This window comes from Helobdella robusta (assembly GCF_000326865.2).
Source record: "Helobdella robusta unplaced genomic scaffold HELROscaffold_5, whole genome shotgun sequence".
Classification (NCBI taxonomy): domain Eukaryota; kingdom Metazoa; phylum Annelida; class Clitellata; order Rhynchobdellida; family Glossiphoniidae; genus Helobdella; species Helobdella robusta.
Genome location: NW_008705254.1, coordinates 6,827,595 through 6,844,352, shown reverse-complemented (window position 1 = coordinate 6,844,352; position 16,758 = coordinate 6,827,595). Strand labels below are relative to the sequence as shown.

Below are 16,758 nucleotides of genomic sequence, written 5' to 3'. Positions count from 1 at the left end.
GAGAAATGAAGTATTTTTGATAACGGCAGAGATTGGAAGGCCATGGCAGATTTGGAGAGCATGAAGAACTACCCATCATTTATGAAGGGTACAGGTAGTAATACAGTCGTTATCAAAAGACACTGTTATTTTAGTCAAACTGACTATACCCTATGAGGCCTATATGGCAGCAAGTCACGCTATAAAAGCAGCCAAGTATGAAGGCTAGCTAATGAAATAAAACAACGTGGGTTAAGGTGTTGGTTGTAGGCAATTGAGGTTGGTGCAAGAAGTGTTGTGAGTTTAGTGTTCAGCTATTTGAAGGATTTGAGTTTGGCGGGTAAAAGACGATCAAGTTGTATAAAGAACATAGAACTTACAGCTGAACAAGCGTCTTACTGGATATGGTTATATAAAATTTTTTTACAAGTATTTATTTACTTTGCGTATGTAGTTAACTCATCACTGGTTATGTATTTGTTAAATAAAATTTATAATAACTAATTAAAACTGTAATATTGCAAACATAATTTATTACGACACACACTCAGTTTTAATTGCAATAATCTCAGCCTTCAAAAAAGAGTTGGCTTTCATAATGGGAAGGAGGTGAAATTTTTGGGAAAATAATAGTTGGAAAACTACCGATCTAATTGGCTTAAAATTTGAATGCATACTATTACCAGAAAGCCTTTAAACTTTTTTAAAAATCATTAACGTCGCTTGCATTCACAACATTATTAGGCAATGTATTCCACATTCCGGATGTTTTTGTTGAACGACTGCGTCCTTAACTTGAATATGTTGTCTCTGGTTTTTGACAAGTTCGGAAGACTGGGATCAAAACCTCATTTCAGAAACTTGTAGAAAAAAATCATATCACCACAGTTTCTTTTGTAAAACAGTGTGGAAAACTTCAAGTACCTTAATTTTTCTTTATATTTTAATGAGGAACAACTCAATTTAGTAGCTCTTTTCTGTACGCTTTCAATGCCATTCGAGACCTTAATTTTCCAAGGCCACCGTACACTAAGTAAAAATAAACTAGTGTTGCATATAAAAAAACAAATTTAGTTATCTTATCAAAATTTCTAGAACTTATACCCAAAATATTAAATGATAAACTAATAGCTGAATAGATATGACTTGTAAAAGTTAAATTTTCATCAAATAATACTCCGAGATCATTGATTATCTGGCAAAACAATAAATTATGATCATATAATTTATAATTTAAATGACTTATTCAATCACTCCAATAATTTAACCTACTCACATTCACATTCTACTCTTACTTTTGGGGTACCTCAAGGTTCTATCCTTGGCCCTTTTCTATTTATACTCTGTACTTCTGAACTACTTCATATTATTAATAATTTTTCTTTCACTAGTCAACTATATGGTGATGATTCTTATAATTTTACTTTTTTTCCTCCATCTAATTTCAATAGTGTTCTTCAAAATCTATCTCTATGTCTTTCATCAATTATCGCTTTCATTTATTTATTTACTAAATATTTACTAATTTTTCCCCTTAACTACATTATAACTAAACAACTCAATATTTTATTTTATACATTAAAATATTAACTCATTTTATTCTGCTTCTTTTCTTCATTCTATAATAATGTCTGAATTGATTGAAGTTAATGTTAAATCTTTAGAAATTGGGCAACATAAATTTGATTGATTTGTTGATTGATTGAATAATTGATTGATTAATTGACTAATTGATTGACTGAATGATTAAATTATTGAATGATTGATTGATTGAATGCCAAACTTTTGATTTTGTTTGGAGACATACCTAAAGCGAGTAATTTATTACCGATGGAAGCTCACATAGTTACGTTAACACTTGCCAAGATTTTTATACAGAGTATTGGTTCTATAAATTTTTGCTACATTATTTCATGTTCCAGAAAATTTGCTTTAAATATTATTTTTTGGGAGTTTTCGTTTTCATTTTTTATACCATTCATTTAAGATATCCAGTTTGTATTTTGTCTTTTAGAACAAATTTGTTCGTTTTTTTTAACGAAATATTTTATTTTTTGACTTAATGCGCGTCACTAAGAAATTTATTTCATAATTTTTTATTGTTAATACGAAAATTAGTGATGTGACGTTTCGGATGGATGTCGTGTAAGCAGCGTGGAAGCCCGAATGATTTGTGTTATAACAATCCTTCATGTTGCATTTCATCAACGAGCAAACATCTAATTTCCATTTGTTCAATTCATACGATGCAGCACACACCTGTAAATTTTCATCTTGTTTTTTATTTAAATTTTTTTCTATAAAAACTATTCGAACAAACAAACAGATTAAATAATAAAATAATTATTTCAATAAATCTCAATGAATGAAATTTATTAAAAGTACACCTGCGACTAAAAATTAAAATATCGTCCAACTTTTCATTTCATAATTACGAGCTTCCAGGAAGCAGCTGATGAAAGAGCTTTATATCATTGTTGAGAATAAATAATTTGCCGTGATGAATGGAGACGTGGAAGGTTTACCTGTGAGTGGAAACTGGCAGACTGTATGGATGTTGGTTGGCTGGTAGGTTGGTTTGTTTGCCAGTTGGTTGGCTGGTTTGCTGGTTGGTTAGTCGGTCGGTTGATTTAATAATAATGGCGATCATTTACATGATGTGAACAAAGCAATGAGAAAAATATTTCATAAGATAATAAATTTTTTGTTATAATTTATTGGAATGATTTACATATTTTAATAATTAATTATTTAAAGTGTAATTAAATTTTTGTTCCTGAAAATATAACTTTGAAAGATTAATTTTAGTTATAATAAGTAATAGTAATATTCAGTGGCGGATCTGGAGGGGGCCGTCGGGAACGTTAGTTATTTGTGTTAAGAGATATTAAAGTCGTTTTAACAAAAAAGTAGTGTTTTGGAGAAAAAATTGCCATCATAAACCCCAAAAAAGATGATAAGCAAAATCTTGACACCACACCACAATACCATAAAAGTTGGCCCCCCGTCAATATTTTGGCCCTGAGCCTCTTCGGTGAAAATGGAAACATTTTTTTACTAATATGAGAAAATTTTCCCTCAGTTCGTCAACAGAGTTGTTCTAAAAATCTGATAATGCCCTGGTGTCAATATAGGTGCCATCTTTCTTCGAGACCGCTTTCAATTTTTTCTAAAGTGGGTGGCTGATATGATTATATCAAAAATATAATGTTAAAAATGTTACTCAATGTTAAAAAACAAAGTTGACAAATATTTTGAACGTTTGTGGCGAATTAGATGAGGTTGGGCCGCGGCCGATGACATCATCTGAATGAATCAATGGAAACAGGAAAAACCAGCTTCATCTTGTGAGGCAGTTTGTTGATGTGTTTCTGGAACTGTGTTTAACAGACTCAAGTGATCCGCCATCAAACAAAAACGCCATGAAATAATTTTTATCTATCATTTCTTTCATAACTTTTTTTTAAATTGGCCTTCAAAGATCAATAAAGTTTCAGCAACCAGATTTTGAATTGATCAATGCTTTATTACAAAAAGTGGCGGATCTAGGGGGGCCGGGAGAGCCAGTGCCTCCCGTTGTCAGCAGTTTCTTAATAAAAATCAGAAAAAGTACCCTTTTGTGTGTAAAATCGACCAAAAATTGAACGTGATAAGCAAAAAACGGTCGTCAGTCACACTACCACAAATCTTAGCACCCCTCCTCCTTCAAAGTTGTCTAGATCCGCCGCTGATTACAAATAATTTACCAAGTAGTTCACTAATAAACTGTTTGGATAATTTAGACCTAATATTATTCATCAAAACCATCTATCAATCAATCTTATAGATTAAATTTATAATGTGTTTTGCATTACAAAAGTCAAATTTTTTTAACAAAAGTTGTATTAATATTTCTTTTATTGACAAAAATTTGAAGTTAAACTTTAGAAACTGTTGTGTGAGCGTGTGTGGCTTCTAAGTCAAGATTATGAAACGATTTGAACATTTTTTAATCTTGTTCATAAAATATCCACCGCTAACTAGAATTCTACCTGTAGCATTTAGTCTTATGTAGGCAAACACAAACTGTTTGAACGCATGCATCATATAACGTTACGTGTCTCTGCATATAAAAAAAACGCGTGTGTTATCAGTGAAAAGTTGTGATGTTTGCAGGAAGCCCATATAAGCAGTGTGGCCAGCACTTTGTGATTTTGTTCTACTCAGTCAAACTGATGTTGACACGCAAGAAGTCTGACTCTTACTGAACTTATTTGTTATTACAATTTTGTTTATTTAGTGAAACGAATTCTTTAATGAACAAATTTTATTTCGAAGGTTTTCATAAAAAGATTTTGCAAGTTTTTTCATCGTCCCCAACTTCCAATCCTAGAGCATTCAGTAGCCAATATTTTCCTGCATTAATCATGTTTTTCAACTCATCTCCATTTGTCTATAACGTCAGTAACTTTTATTACTATATTTCAAAAATCTCTCTTCTCTTCATTCATATTTCCATCCTCCTAATCTTACCACCATCACCATCATCTTCCTCCTCGCCCGACGTGTACGAATACGAACACATCACGATCGGAGTGACGGTAAGCACCGTGAACCAGGATCTGGTGGCGAATGCACTTCAGGGTGGATACAACAAATCCCAGATGGACAACATCTACAGAGGAAACTACAGGTCAGTGTGGAGGTTCTGTTTTGTATTATTTATTGTATAATATTATATTGCATAACATTATATTGCTTGTATTGTTACGTTACCTTATTTTGTGTTGTGTTATATTATATTTTATTATGTGAAAATCATTTATGTGGTATGTGCTACATCCATTGACAATATTACAAAACAATGTGATCTAGTATTTTTTAAAAATATTCTTGTTCAGGTGATGAGTGGAACTTCAAAGTTTATGACAACCAATCACTGACTAAACAAAAATTAAGTACTTTGCGTGTTAGCTTCATCAAAATAGTCTGACATATCTGAATTTTAGTTTTTTGTTTCAACCAACACCAACCGCACTTCAATTTGATACACGGACAAACAAAACAGACAAACAAACGAAAGCATCTCAATTATTACAAACACTTTATTCTTCACAAATTATTTATTTATTTTTGGAATTACCACAAAAAATTTATGGGCAGCATGAAAGTCCGAGCTATCGACAGATGTGAAGGAATGTTGGGTATGAGTGAAGCTCTCACCTTCATCCTCAACAACTCTGTCGACGTCATCTTTGGAGCTTATTGTACTGCCAGTCAGTTTCATTCAATTTTTCGATTATGATTTTTTTAATAAAATCAGTATTTAATTTTCATCAAGTTCTTTGACTGTATAAACACAACGTAACTTGTAAACAATGAAACCTAAATGTTTTCAAATAATTAATCATTCAATTAATTTCATTTTTGAATTTAAAATTTAAATAAGCATTTGTTTCACAAAAGCAGCGGGAGGGCTTGTGGGAGGGCTTGTGGGCTCCTAGCTTTATAAACCCTTTTTCAACTTCTTTCATTTTTGAAGTTAATTTCAAGTATGTTTGTGCATTCAGTTAAGTGTGAACAAAGTTACCCCGTAGAGTAGCCGAGCAACCAAAAATACTTCGTTTCCTATTAATTTCACCGTCACGATCAACTGACTACAGATTGCATCTCGACAGCACAAGCAGCCAACTACTACGACGTCGCATACTTCCCACTGAACTGCTTCGATCCGACACTTGACAACTCAACAGTTTACTCGACTGTTCTCAGATTCTTTGGCTCCTTGACGGCATTCAGCGCTTCTTTCGCGGCGTACTTCCAACGGTACCAGTGGAAAAATGTCGCCATCATGAGCGATGGACTGGATTTTTGCAACTTCGCATTCAAATCAATACAAAATTTTCTAAGAGTTGATTCGGTGAAGATTGCCGAAATTGTTCAAGTACCGCAAATCATTGTTCCTGAAAATGTTTCCTATTTGATGAAGATTCGTCGTTCGGCAAGAAGTAATGTTATTATTAATTGTTGATACTGAGATTTTATAACATAGCGATTAAATTATATTAAAAACGCATTTATTTTTTGTTACTAGATTTTTCAAATAAAATATATGTTTTTGTTCGACAGTAATTATTTTTTGCCACACCAACTACACGGCCTTCCAGCAAATCATGTACCAGGCACAAGATTTTGGGATGACCGATCCAGCTCAATACGTCTGGATCACCTTCTTCAACATTTACTTAGGTTTGATTGCTATCTTTAAATAGTGCTATTTTAATAACATACATTTGCGTAAGTAGCTTTTTTCTATAAACATATTGCTTTTGTAACGAAGTTGTAAAAAATGTTCGTAACTTAATTAAAATTAATTCTTAGACTGTTGAAAAAGTGGCTTAGACTCAATTATGATTACTACAAAATATTTTTAATATTCAAAAAACATATAGCTGTAAAACTTAATTATTTTTACTTCTCTAAATGACATTGTTACCAGGATTCCCCTTCAACATTCTCCTATATCCCTGGCTTCCCACCAACTCAACACTGACCGACAATTATAGAAAACAGGCTTTTTACGCTCTCAAAATTGTCAGTATTTTTTAATGCAACTTTATTAATGAAAACATGAAAAAGAGTTCAAAAAAGATAACAAATCTTGAATAATGTAAACTTCTTTTGTCATTGGTGCTGATGCCCTTGTAGCAACAGTATTCTTGCAGATGCATATGTCCATGTTGAAACGATTAAATTGCGTTAACAATTTTTTAAATCATTTCCCTATTGAAATAACCAGCTCGGTTTTTTGGCAAACAATATATGTTGGATGGTTTTGTAGTGAATTTTGTATTCTTTACAATGCAGCTCTTTTATTTTATACTTACAATTAAATTTACCTGCTACAAAGGTTGTGCTATGCACACCACACGACGCACATACACATTATGCAAGCACCGCATCACACGCCTATGATGGTCTTTGACTTTCGGACAGACAGTATTCGAACCATGCCATCGCGTAGTAGCAGCGCAAGACATTGCACTTCTACCAACTGAACTAATTCGGTGACCATTAATATTATAATCAGTTATATATATATATATATATATATATATATATATATATATATATGCGGGTTGTTAATTGTTTTTACATTCACGCTGAAATTTTAAATGTTAAAATGGTCTTATTTATAGCATCATTATTTTTTTTTTAGTTCGAGACAAATGTTGTTATATTAACCATCGTTACAAGCAGATGACCCACAAAAACACGACCGTCATTCCTAACCCGAGAGTAGACACCACCCCTGTCAGGTTCAATCTCGTGGTAGGTCGTCGTTTGGGCTTTTAAGCTGTGTGACAACTGAAACTGTAATTTAAATTAATTTATGTTATATTAGTGTTGACATTTTATAAATGAAGCAAAAATACAAGTGCGAGACCAATAGTAGATAATAATAGAGCTCATTCCATATGTTAACTATTCGATCTATTCATAGAGGTTTATATTGGAGTGAGACCCTTATATAGTAAATCAAGCTGGTAGTTTTTTTTACAGATTTGTGTAATATTCAATCTTCTGAGCATTTTAACTGTTGTTTTAACATTTTTAACAATATGTATAGTTTGATAATGGAAATTTCGGCGTTTTTGATATAGATATTTTTGAGTTGACCGAATAGTCATCATCATTAGGTAATACTGACAGCGCACTACAGTTCTATTTTTTTGGATTGTGGCATTATATAATGAACCAAGTTGGCAGTTCTTTACTTTATTCATATAGTACTCAAAGTAGAATATGTATACTTTATTCATATAGTACTCAAAGTAGAATATGTATAATTTGTTAATAAAATTCTTGACATTCAATAGTATAATATTATTATATTACATTATAGCACAGATTGAACAGTTAACATTATGTGCTACAGTTCAATATTTTTTGATATAGTAATAAATTAAGCTGCTTCTTTTTTTTTACAAGATCCATGTAGTATTCAATTTTTTGAGTAAGAAAATATATAATTTGGTAATGGAAACTCCGACATTTTTTATATTTAATGTCATGAATCAACCAAACAGTTATCATTGTGTATCACTGAACACACACTATAGCTCGATTTTTTTAGAATGTAGCGCTAATTGATTAAATTAAGCTAGTAATTTTAAACTGAGGGCCATGGCCTGCCGTTAGTAGCAGTATTTTTGTTGGGTCAAAAAAACTCAGTTTTTGGTCAAAATCTGCTAAAAATTGACGTGATAGGCAGAAAAAAGGTCACAAAACTAAATTTTAACCACACAAGTACCAATTTGGTTATTTTCTTGACCCTCCATGTAAAATTTCAATGTTTAAACATTTTTTAAATTTTGACTCCCCGTCCAAGTTGTTTAGATCCGCCCCTGTATCGAGCCATCCAAACCCGTAATACGTTGGGTCATATTGAATTCAAACGATATTTTTTCCATTGCATGAAAAAACCATAAACGAATTTGAAGCTGTTTTTTTTCATATACTAATAAATTTTAAAATGCAGCAATCGTTGGGCGACATTTTGTACGTGTATCTGTTTTTGAGGAATTTAACCATAAAATCAGGAAGTGACCCAAACAGCGGACGCAACATACTCGATGCTGCCAGATCTGAGGAAATTACCGGTTATTTTATTTCATACAATTAGGCGTATAAATTGAATAATAAAGATAACCGTTTGATATTTTGAAAAAATTCATTTTTTCTCGAATAAATAGATAAAACCGCAAAAATAAAATTCAACGAGGATGGAGACAGACTGATGTACTTTTACGTTTGGTCGTTGAGCTCCAACGCAAGTACATACACACCCTACATGGAGATCAACCTGACGGCTGATAACAAATACTCGGTTGTTGGATGTTTTGTTGTTTTAATCAACTGGTAATCGGTTCATCACGAGTTTATATGTGTAAAATTAGAAAAAATGTTTATAAATTGTTCTTTAATAAATATTGGTGAGTTCTATTTCTAATTTTGTTCATAATTAATAAATACAATAAGATCTGATCAAGCAATGTTTTCATGCGATAATCTTGAAAAATATTTTCAGCAACAATTTTCGTGTGAAAGCTTTTTCTCTAATTTAAATACTTGTCCACGTATTTCACAATTGCTTGCAATTACATTTGTTAAATTTCATTTTTTTTTTGTATCAGACAATTATTACCACGTGACGTATACGCATAGTACCTAGGTTTAAACACTGATCACTACATATTTATTTTATTTTCAAATCAGTTCTTTTTTTTAGTCTTTATTATTGCAGCTCTGACATGCGCAGAACCACTTACAATGATGTTGCATATATATTATCTTTATATCTTTATTATGTTCTGAATCAGCCATCTTCGCCACAAAGGCTGTTTATCCTTTTCACACGACGTACACATGCATTTATGTGCACGCGCAAGCACCGCATCATATACGCTGAGTATATAATAGCCTTTGAGATGTTTGACTCAGCGAGTATTTAAACCACTGAGCCATCTCGCCGGCCAACTTGCGACAACTTACGTCGTCTACCCATTTACCAACCTCGAAAGAATGAACGGCTGGGTTGGCCGGGGAGTTGGCTACCCGGATAAATCTGCAGAAACTGCAAGATTCGAACCCGGGTCGTGGAAGTAGTAGACGGACACTCTCACATTTACATCATGGCAGTATTTTGTAACCTACTTTTTTAAATATAAAGCTTGAGTTATTATGAATCGAAAGATGTTTCGGTGATGTTTAGAAATGTTTGTCACAGTATTCAAATCAACATTTATTAGTTAAAAATTTCTTTCAGTAAGGTTTATAGCTTTTAAATCATTAGCTCTTTGAAACTGTTGCCCGTTTAAGAAAAGTTTTAGTAGACAATTTTCTTATTAATTCAAATGAGTAGTAATAATATAATGAATGTTAAAATTGGATGCATGATGATCATTAGACTTAATTGGTCTGCCAACCAGACGAACATAATAGGCTACGAGACGTGGGGAACAAAGAACAAGGTGCCAGCCGATACCCCTGCTTGTGGCTTCTTGGATGAGCTCTGCATTCAAAAATCAGGTTACTTTTAACAATATTATCCCCGGAATTTTAACACTATAAATAAAAATTTATGAATTTACGTTAAAATAATTGCAAAAAACAAGAATATAAAAACTAAACATAATTATGAGATAATTTAAGGAAAAACACGAATTAACATGTTTGCATATCTTGACGTGATTTTGTTGAAACGTATTGAATAAAAATTTACTGGTGTGGATAGATTTACGTAAATATTAAACTCTGATTTATAGCCATGTTAATTTTACACCACTTTACTAATAATATAAACAGTCAATTAAAGGGCGCAAACTGAACGTTCCTATGCCCCCAACAAGACGAAAAAAACAAAATATAATTAACCCACAATACAATATATAATAATATTGTTATAACTGACCCCTTGAACTTGTAGGGTCTAGTTATATCTCTCTACGTGGATTCTTGACTCCTGAACAGACTTATTTCAGATGAACTTTATCAGAAAGAAAACAGTGCTGGCAATTACTTGTGTAATCAATCACTCGTTTATTCAATCGTTAAAATCGTTAGAATACAGCACAATAACTAATCGACAGGTAAATCATGGAATAAAACCAATCGTCAATAATAATTAATCTTCTCTAGTCAAACTAATTATATTGAGTTCTTCTAGCCCTGGCATTCTTTACAGCAGGGGTTCCCAACCTTTTTTTTTGTTGTACCCCCAAGTTAAAATGTTATTTGCGTACGTACCCCCATCAGACAAAAATTTCTCAGAAACTTTATTTTTTAGTAATTTAGCTATTTTAGTAAATTTTGATTATTTTAGTACAGTCACTTTAGTGACAGTCCAATCTGCTTATACATTTTACAAAATTTATTATAATATTAATATTATATTAAAATTATTATGGTTTCATGCCAAAATTAATTTAATGGAAAACGATGTTATTTTTATTTTTGTAATCTTTTTGAAAAACAAGAAAATATAGTTCTACTAATAATAATTATTATGTTAATAAAAACCAAATAGTCATAGTTTTCTGCTAAGACAAAGAGTCAGAGAGTTCCGTTCATTGTCTCAATAAAAGTATAATCATGTTAATGTGAGCACTGGGCTTGCTTAGATTTGCACAATTCTGCAATGTCAGGCTTTATTAATGTCAATTTTAGACGCAAGTCTGGCTCAAGTTCAAGTTTTGATCTGTATTTGTTTTTTATTGCCAACATTGCAAAAAATCCAGTTTCAAAGAGATAAGAAGTACTGAAAGGGATCGAAAATTTCAAAGCTCTGTCAGAAATTAATCCATATTCTTCTCTTTTTTTAAGCCAAAAATCACTCAACAAGTCTTTGTTGAATTCATTCTTCAATCCACCATCACACGAAAGTTCAATGAATTGATCTCTTTCTTGAACAGAAAAGTCAGCTGGCAATTCAACATCAGAAAATGGATTTCTTATCCAAGTTTTGTCATCAAAGTTTTCAGGAAAATAGGTTCGAAAATTCAAAATTAACTGAGAACAATGGTTCTTGATATATTCAGCCATGTTAGTATGCAGTTGAAGTTCGTTCTCAGTCAAGAATGTGTGCAGTGATTGAAATGCTGTTACTTGAAATTGTTCAACATCTGAAACCATGAACTGTAGCTTCCTAATGATTGCATTTATTTTGTCAACAACAACAAACGGAGTTATATTTCGTCCTTGCAAACTAGAATTCAAGTCGTTCAGTTTACCAAAAATATCCGCTAAATACGCCAACCTCATTAACCATAACTCATTCAGAAATAAATCGGCTGTTTGAAATCCAGTGTCCATGAGAAATATTTGCACTTCTGAACGTAGTTCAAAAAGTCGAAATAACACTTTTCCACGTGACAACCATCGTACCTCTGTGTGCAAAAGAAGCTATTTATGGTCACTTCCCATTTCATTAGACATTATTGAAAACAAACGAGAATTGAGAGCCCGAGTTTTTATAAAATTAACAACTTTAACAGATTGTTCTAAAACAGTTTTCAAACTAGCAGGCATGGCTTTGGTAGCAAGAGCTTCACGGTGAATACTGCAATGTGTGAATTTTGCTTCCGGTGCAACCTGTTTAATTTGCATAACTACTCCACCATATTTGCCAGTCATCGCAGCTGCACCATCAGAACACACTCCCACACAATGCTGCCAATCTATTCCATTTAAAGTCATGAAATCATCAACTTTTTTAAATATTTCTAAAGCTGTTGTCCGGCCTGATAAAGACTCACAGAACAAAAATTCATACCTAACATACATCATCAGCTGTGCAAAGTTTGTAATATCTGTACTTTCATCTAACTGAATTGCAAAGTATGTGCTTGCTTGGATTCTTTTAATAAGAATGGTTTTTACATCTGATGCTAAATCATGAATTCTTCGAGAAACTGTATTATCGGACAATGGAACGACATTAAGTTTATTGGCAGCATTTTTTCCTAGAATGGATGACACAATATCTTTAGCTGCAGGCAATATAAGAATCTCCCCAATAGTGTGTGGTTTCCCAGTTTGAGCAATTTTCAGACTTACCAAATAAGACGCCTCTAAAGCTTGTGAGTTAGCGTTAGCCCCTGTGAATGATTTTAAGGTGCTCCTACAATGTTTCAATTCAACTTCTTTTCTTTTGAAAAATTCTAGTGGTTTGGTTTATCTTTGAGAAGAGCATGTTTTTATTAAAGTGACGTTGAAGTAATGAAGGTTTCATCGAATGATTTGATAATTTTTCATTACATACGACACACTGTGGCTTTGGTTCTTTTTCTTCACCGCACCACGAGAATCCAAGAGACAAATACTTCTCATCATATCGTCTAATCTTCCGCAGTTTTTGATTGTCATCATCCGAGTCTGAATCTGCATGGACATCTGCGCTGAACATCGGCTCAGTTGCGATGCTAGAGGATGACTTTCGTTTTAATGGTTGTTGTTTGAGCCATTTATTCATTGTTTAACTTTAACTTTATCTAAGAAATTTTAGTAAATGTTTTTATAATTAATTCCGATATTTTAAATTAAATTGTATTTATCAATAATTAAGATAAAATATGAGATTCATTAATTTATTTTTGTGTGATGACGAAACCATGACAAAAAAAAGAAAAAATAACAAAAAATTAACGTTTAATTCTATTTTAACATGCATTCAGCAGATAACAGAAGCCCATGGGGTCAACTTGTAAAGTATGACCGTAAGCTATTAAGTTTAAACTTTACAAGTTTACAGTGTGAGCTTCTGCCATCCGCTGAATGCATAATTATAATAAATTAAAATAGCCCTGGCAAATAGGACATGAGATTTTGCGAATTCTCATTTCGTTTTGACGTTAATAGCCACAGAAGTCGGAATAATATTCTATCTATAATCTGCTATATAAAATATTTAGTATTTAATATTGTTAAATACTTTACTCTGCTGACTGTCACTATAATCCTGTTTCATCTGATTTTGTATAAAATAGCTTTCTTAAAATATATTTTTTTTAAAGTTTTTTTGCGTATCCCTTGGCAACAGCTGGTGTACCCCTAGGGGTACGCGTACCACCAGTTGAAAACCGCTGCTTTACAGCAGTGAGCTTCCAGCTATTAAAATCTTACTTTCGACCCCAGTGTTGTAATCTCCTGAAGATCCCACTTCTGACACCAGTGTTGTAATCTCCTCGACCTCGTAACTACCAACACCGATGTTAGAGCTTCAATACTCGCTATGTCTCCAACACCGTGTTGTAGCTTATAACGATAGTCAAGAGTTCGTTTATTCTTAAATTCGAAATTTCCGATAGATGAACATAACTACTTTAAACGCAAACTAAGTTGAACGCTTATTTAATACCAGCAGTAATAGAAAAAATAGATTAATCCAAATAACTATGTAAATCACATTTACGACTTCTACGTCATCTGTGTCCCATCTTCTTCTTCTCTAGTTCTCCTCTTCGTTTTTTATATAGCTACCGATCTGCTTGTAAATATGCCACATAGCATGAATTTACAACGTTTTAATTACTTTACACCTTCTAATTAATTTACAAGCGGTTCATTTCTCAATGCATGCTTAACAATTTCTAACTATTAGTTTTTATTTCGATCTCACGTCTGTTAGATTGCCCGCAACTGAGACCAAAAATCGTCCTCGATTTTGTCAATTCCCTTCAATGTGTTGATTTTCCAATTCTGAGTAAAGGGCTAGCCGATCCAGATGTACGATTTTCATTTTGATCCGAGGCTTACTTTGTTCTCGGACTCGATACACCACGTCGTTGATCCGGGTGACGACTTGGCACGGCCCTTCCCAATTCTTCCACTCATTTTTGCATGCATTCGACTCATAGTTAGTTGAAGGTCATCAATTTGTGCGCTCTATTCATCAGTGTATTCATCTTTCAATTTCGAATCGTTCTTATCGTTCTTCAGTTCTTCAATTTCATCATGCCGTTCATTCAGTCTATCTCAATTTTCATCTTCAAACTTTTCTAACGATATGGTGAATTTATTTTGAGACTGTTTCTCCTTTTTTATGTTCCTGTTGATGACTTTGACCTATACTCTTGAAAATATCTGTTGTTATTTCATTAAGATCTTTTTCAAGTCTGTCCAGCCCATATAAATATAATAACGGCCTTCGCTTACTTTCAACGGTTGAACAAGGAGCTTACATTCGGAGGGGAGTTGGAGGGTGATTTTTTATCGTTCGAATCAAAAGTTACGATCGTATATTTACTGATTACGGAATATTACTTTTATTTAAAATGTTAAAATTTTAATTTTTTAAATTGTTATTCAATGTGGTAATTAATTACTTTTATTTGATATAAATTTGAAAAAATAAAATCGACATTACCGAAAATAATTAAAAATTGAAAAAATTGATATTCTTTGCATATCCTTGCTTCAACCCATAAGAAAGTGTTGTACATTGGTAAATAGGCCCCCCCCCTTGGTCAAGCCACTGTTTGTTTATCTTTTCGTCATCGCAATCCTTTGATTTTGTAAGTTCATGCAGCTAGTTCTTTTCGTCAGTCAATCTGCCGATTACTTCCCAATTGTCATGAGGATTGATGTAATCCGTATCATTGTTGTCATCATTTTGATCAACGTGATGACTACCTTCTGCACGTCAACACGTGCATTATAGTTTTCACGTGCGTCGCAGTCGACATCGTCCGTGGATGAATACGTTGGTAGAATAATTTCCAAGTTTTGTGTAGCTATATCGGGTTTAGCTATTTTGACTATCTTTTTGTTTGATGATATCCTCTCACAAGTTGATTGTATTATTTCGTTGGCCGCTCATAATTCGTGTCTCATTTTTTTTGATTCGGCTATCCGTTGACCGATTTTGGCCGATACGTCTGCAAATTGTTTATCGCTTGTTTCTGCTCGACGGTCGGCATCAGCCTTCACTTCAGCGTTTTGTTGTTTCATTTCAGCAAATCGCTTTTCTGCTCGACAGTCGGTATCAGCCTTCATTTCAGCGAGCATCTGCATGATTTGTTGCATGTCAAACGCGGATAAATTCTTGTTGTTCGTCCCACTACAATTGGATCCTTGTTTTTTTTCCTCTTTGTCCATTGTCCGTTGAGTGCTGCTTGAACGGGTGATCCGATCAGTCTCTGTAACTTCTTTCTTTGACATCTTCTCGTCTGTTCGGAATCTCGCTTCTGACTTCAGTCGTTATAACCGACCCCTTGAACTTGTAGGGTCTAGTAATTTCTTTCTACGTGGATTCTTAACTCCTGAACAGACTTATTTCAGATGAACTTTATCAAAAGGAAAACAGTGCCGGCAATTACTTGTGTGTATTGAATAAACGAGTGATCAATCACTTGTTTATTCAATCGTTAAAATCGTTAGAATACAGCACAACAACTAATCGACAGGTAAATCACGAAATAAAACAAATCGTCATTAATTAAGCTTTTTCAAGGGTCTCTCCAATATTCCTTATGTTATTTGAAACTTCAGTTTTTTTGGGTCTTATCCTTTTCAGGACATTGGCGATCATCAACATTTTTAATCCTTTGTAGTAATTGTCGATGGTTTTTTTTAAAAAAGATTGTAGACAGTAGGTTGCCATTACTTGCTGTCAACCGCATCATATACCCTGAGTATATGATAGCTTTTGAAATGTTTGACAATATTTCTGCAAAGGACATCTTTAAGTTGTCCTGTAGTTGTACCAGGCTGTCGGACTGTTCTATCCGACTTAATTTATTAACCATTACATTTAAACTATGCTTTTTTATGTTTCTTATTTCTTTTAGTATCTCAGCATTACCATTTTTTAAAACGCCCAAATCTCTCTCTAGTTAATTCTCAGACTCATCATGCACGGGTCCTAAATTTTATACTTTTTCTAAGCAGCTTGTACAGAGCTAAGAGTAACCAGGATCAGCAGTGATTTCAAAAAATAGTTCTTCTGAAATTTTTCCACATTTTAGGTGATTCCACATTTTAGGTTGCAAATTTACTTTTACACACCACACAGTGTAACACATTTTTAGCAACCTTTGTCACACCAATATTACAATTAGTGCATTTGTCCTTATCTTTAGAACTCATCTTTTCATTTCCTTAACAGACTCCCACTAAATGCATAAGTATTTATCTCAAAATTCAATTTCAAGACAAAAAAAATAACCCGAACAATAATTTCAACAAGAACAGAACAAATAACCATCGTTTATTTCGCAGTTGCGATATCCACTCTCAACG

At 33.1% G+C, this 16,758-nt stretch overlaps 3 protein-coding genes across 3 annotated transcripts; 2 read left to right on the top strand and 1 right to left on the bottom strand.

The window, feature by feature from the left end:
* Positions 1-4,274: 4,274 nt before the first annotated feature.
* HELRODRAFT_163856 (hypothetical protein) lies at positions 4,275-6,567 on the top strand (the record flags this gene model as incomplete). The annotated part of the gene is made up of 5 exons (XM_009027612.1): positions 4,275-4,651; positions 5,122-5,234; positions 5,622-5,966; positions 6,088-6,207; positions 6,458-6,567. The coding sequence occupies 5 exons, from the start codon at positions 4,275-4,277 to the stop codon at positions 6,565-6,567; spliced, it is 1,065 nt and encodes a 354-aa protein (XP_009025860.1).
* Positions 6,568-7,218: 651 nt separating this feature from the next.
* HELRODRAFT_163855 (hypothetical protein) lies at positions 7,219-8,884 on the top strand (the record flags this gene model as incomplete). The annotated part of the gene is made up of 3 exons (XM_009027611.1): positions 7,219-7,290; positions 8,501-8,621; positions 8,715-8,884. The coding sequence occupies 3 exons, from the start codon at positions 7,219-7,221 to the stop codon at positions 8,882-8,884; spliced, it is 363 nt and encodes a 120-aa protein (XP_009025859.1).
* A 2,252-nt stretch (positions 8,885-11,136) lies between these two features.
* On the bottom strand, positions 11,137-11,406 carry HELRODRAFT_147749 (hypothetical protein; the record flags this gene model as incomplete). Its single annotated transcript, XM_009027610.1, has 1 exon — positions 11,137-11,406. A coding segment is annotated over one exon (270 nt), but the record flags the coding sequence as incomplete, so codon positions are not given.
* Positions 11,407-16,758: the final 5,352 nt, after the last annotated feature.